At 49.4% G+C, this 8,028-nt stretch overlaps 1 protein-coding gene across 1 annotated transcript in view; it reads right to left on the bottom strand.

Annotated features, from left to right (window-relative positions):
* Nucleotides 1–1,687: 1,687 nt before the first annotated feature.
* Nucleotides 1,688–8,028, bottom strand: part of NXF5 (nuclear RNA export factor 5) — a 7,393-nt gene continuing 1,052 nt past the window's right edge. The window contains 17 exon segments of the mRNA XM_011954572.1: nucleotides 1,688–1,755; nucleotides 1,758–1,873; nucleotides 2,406–2,478; nucleotides 3,072–3,114; nucleotides 3,210–3,328; nucleotides 3,458–3,516; nucleotides 3,630–3,743; nucleotides 3,884–3,939; nucleotides 4,026–4,094; nucleotides 4,468–4,507; nucleotides 6,188–6,294; nucleotides 6,481–6,585; nucleotides 6,706–6,794; nucleotides 6,951–7,020; nucleotides 7,177–7,257; nucleotides 7,373–7,477; nucleotides 7,589–7,672. Of these exon segments, the coding sequence (XP_011809962.1) occupies nucleotides 1,688–1,755; nucleotides 1,758–1,873; nucleotides 2,406–2,478; nucleotides 3,072–3,114; nucleotides 3,210–3,328; nucleotides 3,458–3,516; nucleotides 3,630–3,743; nucleotides 3,884–3,939; nucleotides 4,026–4,094; nucleotides 4,468–4,507; nucleotides 6,188–6,294; nucleotides 6,481–6,585; nucleotides 6,706–6,794; nucleotides 6,951–7,020; nucleotides 7,177–7,257; nucleotides 7,373–7,477; nucleotides 7,589–7,672 (1,398 nt within the window).

Genomic DNA, 8,028 nt, shown 5'->3' with positions numbered 1-8,028 from the left:
GGTTTAGAGAGGTACAGGAGCTTGCCTTTGACTATTGAGGCACTACAGGGAAGAACAAGGTTGGCATTATTCTTTTTGTAATGGCAACTATCCCCTTAGTTCCTAGTTTTATGAAATTCACACTCCAACATATGACTCCCTAATGTACATGTACATAAAAAACTGAAAAGTGGCAAGTGGTAGGAAATAACATATGCCAAACACGAAAGTGGAGGCATAATTTGTAAACTGGTGGCACCTCTTCTATGTCATCATTTATAGGATTGTGATGTGAAAATGTCATACTGCTGTTATTTAATTTCAAAAAGGATGCCTGCTGATTGTCTAATATGCAAGCATCATGGAAATGTGGACAATAAATTGTGCAAATGTCCCGTTCAACTCTTGCCTGCAATTTGGAATTGCTAAATGACAGTCATTGAGAACTGACCATAAGGTGAGATTCTGTGCTACTGCTGTTTGTTTAGAAATGAAAATAAATGGCTGAACCCCTTCAAGAACATGGACGTGGAGCACCTGGTGTCAGCTCTCTGAAGAGTTCCCTGGGCAGATGGGCAGATTATTGGGGGAACCTGACCCCAATATTTCCACGTAGGTTCTTTCTATTTTCCATAAGTGTCGGCCGGCTGAGAAATAAAGAGAGACAGTATAAAGAGAGGAATTTTACAGCTGGGCCATCAGGGGTGACATCACATATCAGTAGGACCATGATGCCTGCCTGAGTCTCAGACCAGCAAGTTTTTATTAAGGGTTTCAAAAGGGGAGGGGGTGTAAGAACAGGGAGTAGGTACAAAGATCACACACTTCAAAGGGCAGAAAGCAGAACTACTAGTAAGGGTCTAACAAAGATCACATGCTTCTGAGGGAACAGGAAAAAGGGAAAAAGCAGAACTACTGATAAGGGTCTATGTTCAGCGGTGCACATATTGTCTTGATAAACATCTTAAACAACAGAAAACAGGGTTTGAGAGCAGAGAACCAGTCTGACCACAAATTTACCAGGGCAGAGATTTTCCCCACCCTAGTAAGCCTGAGGGTACTGCAGGAGACTAGGGCATATCTCAGTCCTTATCTCAACTGCATAAGACAGACATTCCCAGAGCGGTCCTGTATAGACCTCCCCCCAGGAATGCATTCCTTCCCCAGGGTATTAATATTAATATTCCTTGCTAGGAAAAGAATTTAGCGATATCTTCCCTACTTCCACGTCCATTTATAGGCTCTCTGTATGAAGAAAAATATGACTCTATTCTGCCCAGTCCCACAGGCAGTCAGACCTTATGGTTGTCTTCCCTTGTTCCCTAAAAATTGCTGTTATTCTGTTCTTTGTCAAGGTGCACTGATTTCATATTGTTCAAACACACGTTTTACAATCAATGTGTATAGTTAAGACAATTATCACAGTGGTCCCGAGGTGATGTACATCCTCAGCTTATGAAGATAACAGGATTAAGAGATTAAAGTAAAGACAGGCATAAGAAATTATAGAAGTATTATTTGGGAACTGATAAATGTCCATGAAATCTTCACAATTTATGTTCCTCTGCCACGGCTCCAGCCAGTTCCTCCATTCGGGGTCCCTGACTTCCCACAACATCAGATAGTTATTTTTCCAAATTGCACGTGTGTTTCCATTACTCACTCCTCTGATGTCCCAACTCCACCCATCCTCATGTACTCCTACTACTCACTTCTGAGACCACTCTAGTTTCATCCCAGACTGGGCAGAGAAAGCCTGCACCATTTCCTGTGTCCCTGGGAGAGGGAGGGCTCAGAGCTGGAGGAGAGTGTGGACACTGGGATGGAGAAGGCACTCTGAGTCTCTTGTGGGCTGGCGTCCCTCACAAACAGCTCATCATTCATGATGCACAGACTGGAGGAAAGAAAAATGCACCCTCAAACTGGACAGGTAGACAACTCCACACCCCCAACAACAGGATCCTTCTTAACCACTGCTGCCACTCAACAATGAAATTCCTTCCATATCCCTACTGTGCCTGCCTCCCAGATATTTTGGCTGGTACATTCTAAGCCTCCCACAGATTCTGCCTTTGAAGAGATTGTCTACCAGCTTCACTAGATTTTTAGAACCCCAACATGTTTAACCTGTACAACAGTGCAAAGAAGTGGATACTTTTATTCTAATTTTCAGAGAAAGGCACTGAATCACAGAGAGGTCAAATAAGTTGATCAAGGTCACATAGTTTGTGAGTGTTGGGATGAGGAACAAAACCTGTATTTGAACTCCAGGGCCCACACTCTTAAACACTAGGCTAGACTGTTCCTTGGATCTTCCTGTTGGCCTTCCACAATACTGAGAACACCCCGAGGACTTCACCCACCACATTTCCACGACATGGGCCCCAAGCTTGGATGGGTGCTCCCACCCACAACACAGCACTAACCTGGAACTGCTGCCAGGGGTAGTGATGAAGGTCCGGGTGAAGGCGAGAACAGAACCCTGAGACTGTCCTTCCACTTCAAAGACAACAAACACCACCACCTTAGAGTTGCACAGACTAATTTACATGCTCACACAGTGAACGCCAGTCAGAGTCTTGCTTGACACTCACACAGTAGTGGGGACAGACCAGGAAAATTGTTCACTTGGAGTCAGGCAGATGTGGCGGGAATGGGGAAGGCAACAACAGAAACAATCAGCTCCCAGTGATAGGGCCCCTATCATGCTTGGGCCCTGTGAAAACCACAAGTTCACTTGATTCCTATTTCACAGTAGCCCAATAAAGGGGTTATTATTAGCCCCATTTTGCAAATGAGGAAACCAAAGGGTTAATTAACCAGCACAAGTTCACAGAGTAAGGACCTGGGAAGAGAGCTGCCAAACTCCACAGTCTGTGTCCTTAACACACGCCTGAGCTGTGCAGGGCAGACAGGCATGGACCTAGGTCAGATCAGGCTGGTTTGCGGGCAGAGCAGGGGGTGTGAAAACACAGAGGGAAGAAGAGGAAGGGAAGGAACGAAATCAAGGAAGCTGGGAGAATTCTGGGAAGGAGCCCAGCCAGGGGGAGGGAGCAATGGGGGATCTGGGGAGGGACTCTACAGACACTCACCTTCCTTGAACACTCCGTTGACAGAAAAGCAGAGCATCCTTTCCTGAAAGGAAAGAGCTCAGGTGTTCAGGATCCCCCTTAACCTCCTACCCACCTCTGGCTCTCTGGGTCTGCCCAAGGGAGGAAGCAGGTGCCCACCGTCTGGCACCACATGTCCACCAGGATGGAGCTGAGGTCATGCTGAGTTTTGGGCCATGCACTGAGGGAGTCCACATTTTGTGGATGTTTTGTGTGCTTCAGCAGCTGCCTCTGCAGGTCTATAGAGGAGAAGAGAAGCAAGGAAGGTGCAGGGGGTCGGGGGAGCTGCCACACTCTGTTCCTTGTTCCCTGTGATTGTTCCCACCACACTCCCTTACCCTGCCCAATCTTCTCCATCACACACTTACAGGGGTTTTTGAGCATTTTTATATTCCTGCTATCCTTGAAGTACTTGCAGAAGCTGCTCCTAGGAGAAAAAGAGGCAGGAGTAGGTGGTCCAGCCAGTGAGGGCATTTCCAGGAGGTGGTCTCTTTCTGTAGGAGAGCCACCATGTCCCTGGATCAGGGTCTGAGCTGTGACACTCATGGAGCTGAGTCCTCAGAGTTGAAGGGAATGCTCAGGGAGAAGCAGGTCTCATCGTGGTAAGCACTGAGGAGACCCTGTCGATCTCCCGAACCAGAAATCGAGTAATACCTGTGGGGAAGCAGTGAGGATAGGCTGTCTCTGTGGCTTGGGCGCCAAATGAGACTTGAAAATTCCCATGAGCTGACCTGTGCATGGGTGGCCCGGCCTGCCTCAGCTCTCCCTTTTCTCATGGTCCCAGGGATACTCACTGTTGCAGGAATTGCAGGACTATACTCTTTAGGATCTCAGATCCAGTATAGCTTTCCTGGAATCAAAAGACAATTTGGATCTATGCGGTGGACAAAGCCTCCCTTACAACACCCCAAATCTTGCTTGGTCCTTCTTCCTCACCTTGCAGGGTTTCATTATCTCAGAGCTGCCAATGTCAACAATCATTGGTGCAGATAACTCTCGGCCGTCCTGGAGAAGGAAAGAGGAAGTCAGCAGTGGAGACCAAGGAGGTGGAGCTCGATGACCAATAAGATGAACATGCCCAGGGAGACAAGCATCAGAGGCCAGGTGGGAAACAGGCCTGGAAATTCCAGTAGGCAGCTTTCTCATGGGGTGCTGGATATCTCTACTATTACATGCCAACATGTGTGTGTGTGAGTGCCTGTGGACACATTTTCTAGGGAGAATATTCTTGTCTTTTCCAGGAATCCATGTCTGTAAAATGGATGAGGGTCTGATACAAGCATGTAATCTAGGCAAGACCCAAAGGACTTATGGGCAGGTGTGGAGGTCATGTTCTTGAGTAAGAGGAGACAATGGTGACGGTATTATACATACTTACCAGGCATAACAACTTGGGGAAACAATCCCGGATGGCACTGTACAAAACCAAAAATTGAATGAAGTGACTGACAGTTCAGGGTTGCACAGTCTGTTTCCCTCTCCCTCTGCCTTTCCTCCCTCTCCTTGCTCCTGGTTAGCTTCTACCTAGACTGCCGTGAGTCCCTTTTCTCCAGTGCCACACAATGTGGCATTGGGAGCCCAGGCTCCAGGGCTTTCTTCCCCTCCCTCCCTCACTCGCCTTTGTCCAAGTCACCATGGAAGGCTCTGCAGGGAGCAGGAAATAGGGTGGGAGCCCAGGGCTCTGCTATCTCACTGGCTGTCCATCAACCTGCCTGACCAGGTCCAGGTCAAGACCAGGTCATCCCTTAGGGATGGCCCAGGATTCTGGGACAGGGAGGTGAGTGGGGCCAGGCTCAGGAGACAGGAAGGGGAAGGCAGAGGGGATGACAAGAGAAACGGTGAAGGTAGGGGAGGGAGAGATGGTGAGACATAGGAAAGGGGAGACAGTGGAGAAACAGGATGCAATACAAATGAAAGGGAAAGATGCTCTGCTGCGGAGGTGGAGTTTAGGGAGGAATAGAGAAGAAAAGGGCTCCCCAGCTGCAGCCTTTTTCCTCTTTACCCCCTGGCTGGCCTTGGGGACTGAGACAGAAAAGGAAAACATGCACCTGTTGGGCTGGGGCTGACTGGATGCAGCTGGAGGCTTTCTCACCGGTGTGTGCTCAGTCTGAGCTGGGCATGGGAAACAGAGCAGCCATGGGGAAAGACTTCCCAGGAGGAGTGAAGGATCAGGCCTCAGCTCAGCATGGGGTTCAGAACCGGGGGAGCCCCTCTCCTGACCACTACATTCTCTTCTGATGGTGCCTGACTCTTGTGCCCCTCTGTGCTGGTGCCTTGACTGGGGAATGTACCCATCTGGAGCTACCCGGGACTCCTCTGAGGGCCCAGGTAGGACGATGTGAGGTGTGGAGGGAAGGAGGGGCAATGCCCTGAGAGGTCTGTCCTTCTGTCTCCTCAATCTCCTCGGCCCTCTGCCTTCCACTCTTGCCTCAGAAACGTGGCCCACTTCTGGTCCCTTGACTCAGGAAACCCAGGTTTCTCCCCGAGGAGGGCCCAGCTCCTGGCATTGGGCCAGAGGAAGAGATGGCATGACAACAGCCACCCAGGGCCTCGGCCCTCAGTATGAAACAGGGAAGCCCCCATGCCAGCCCAGGACAAATGGGGGGACCTTTTTGGAGCAAGAGAAGGAGAACGCCTCTCAGGACAGGGGAGGGAAGCCTCATCTCAGCATGGAGGCAGGAAGGCTTGTCTCAGCATGAGGCCCTGGACTAAAGGACTCTTCTCAGTCCAGGGCACCAGCATCTGAACACTGCTGGTCCTGGGGAGGTGGGGGAGCCCTGCTTCCTGGAGCACACTCACGGAGGGCACGCTGGAGGAAGCTTGGTGGAGACAGGCAGGAAACACAACCCAGAGCAGGTGAAAAGGGGAGCATGTCAGAGGAAGGAAAGGAGACCTCTAAGCACAGATGAGTGAGTGACACAGAAAAAGGAGTGTGTGTGTGTGTGTGTGTGTGTGTGTGTGTAGGAGGGGAGGTTTGTGGTCCTCCCAGAGGACCAAGGCTGCTTCTTCCTGCAGAAGGGCACTTTCAGACACAGCTCAGTCACCCAAGGAGCAAAGGTGCCCAGGAAGAGCAATAGGGGTTGCCACTGACCTTACTTACATGAGTGGACTGGTCCGAGAAGGTGCTGCACAAGGGGTTCCCTTCTAGCCATAGCTCTTTGAGCTTCAGCCCTTTCACCTTGCCCAACTCCCACGCCGACTCCAGCTAAGAAAGACGGGGAGGAAACTGGAGAAGGAGGGCCAGGGAAAGAGAGACACCTGGGACCGTGGGTCCCGAATTCTCCCAGCCCTCATAGTCACCCACAGGTACCTCTGCCTGCCTGTTGCCATTATCCTGATATGTACTGCCATCCACCCTCCATCCAAAGTTGATCTGGCTCCCCCTTCTCACCTTATTTTTGGAGAGGTTCAGGGTCTTGACTTTGGGAGCCTTCTCTATAATGTCAGACAGGCCATCCAGCTGGTACAGTCTGTTGCACAAGTTCAAAGACAATAGCTTTGGGTCAAGAAGAGTTAGAGTGAGGGCTACTATCTTGGGCCTTGGAGACAAATCTGCCCTCCACCTTATCTATTCCACCCCTCTAACTAAATACCAGCACTGGGCCTAAGGCTTCACCTCAGGGAAATTTCTTTCAATGATCTTCAGGGTGGGAGCCATGCAGTTTCTTAGATTCAGGATTATATCAATGTCACTGCCTATCAAGTCTTCAAGAAGCCAAGAGAAGAGAATCAGAAGGCTGGGAGGGCCCTGGCTGGCCCAGAGCCAGCACCAATCCCTCCATAAATTGCCATCCCTAAGTCTCCCTCTCAGGCAGACCGCTCTGCCCCCGCTTGCCTGAGAATTGCTGCTGTCAGCCATACTTGGGTCAAAGCGGAGATTCTGGAGATCAAGAGCTTGTTGGGAGACATTGTACCGTTTGTTCATAGTCAGCTGCAGAGATAGAGATGAAGACAGAGGCTCTGAGGCTCTGGTGGTGGTGATGGTGGTGGTGGTGGTGGTAGTAGCAGTGACAGGGAAAGAGGGGGCCAGGGGAAGAAGAGGTGGGTCCAGGAAGTGAGCATACAATGATCCTTGAGTCTGTATTACCTTTAGCATCTCCATTTGGCCTGGCTTCAACTTATTCTTTACAGAGTAGGGCGCAGTAGAAAGATTGACAAATATACATATCTGCAGCAAGGCAGCGTGGTAAGTACCAGGACCCCTAATACCAAAGAGGATGATCAGCCCCCTGGCGTGTCCTCCTGCCCAGAGACTAAGTACAGGGAATGCCCTCAACACACACCTTTTGGTTCTCGTCATCACAAATCTTATAACTGACATCCTTCAATACGGAGGCAATACTAGCATCCTGGACAAAGAAGCATGCCCGATTTTGGATGTAGTGGAACTACAGGGAGTGAAGGCAAGAGCAACAGCTTCAGAGGCCAATGGCCCCTGCTGAGCTAGGCCTCTCCTCGTCCCCCGTGCCCGCTCATCTGGCTTCACCATCCTCTCTTACATCAACCGGAGTGAAGGGGGCACTGCAATGGCTCTGGATTGAATTCATTAGCCATGACTTGTCATACTTTATCCCGTAAGGAATCTAAGGGTAAAAAGAAGAAATAGGAGGGAAGGGAGAGACAACATGGAACTAAGGATGGAGAACAGAACCAACCAGCTGTTTTTTTCCCAGCTTTCTACCTAGCTTGGACTTCTAAATAAGTGACCACTGACATGATTTCTTATTTTCATTCCAAATATGGATTCCCTAAGCTTCCTTTCTCTCCATTCTGAAGCCCTCTTTCAAATAATCAACTTAGGGTGTTTTATGTGATCTTCCTTCTATCAGGTTGCAGAATATTCTCCTTTCTTTCTTTTCTTTCTTTCTTTCTTTTCTTTCTTTCTTTCTTTCTTTCTTTCTTTCTTTCTTTCTTTCTTTCTTTCTTTCTTTCTTTCTTT

The sequence above is a fragment of the Colobus angolensis genome, unplaced genomic scaffold, assembly GCF_000951035.1.
Source record: "Colobus angolensis palliatus isolate OR3802 unplaced genomic scaffold, Cang.pa_1.0 Scaffold385, whole genome shotgun sequence".
Taxonomy (NCBI): Eukaryota; Metazoa; Chordata; class Mammalia; order Primates; family Cercopithecidae; genus Colobus; species Colobus angolensis.
This window is presented reverse-complemented; position numbering and strand designations above follow the sequence as displayed.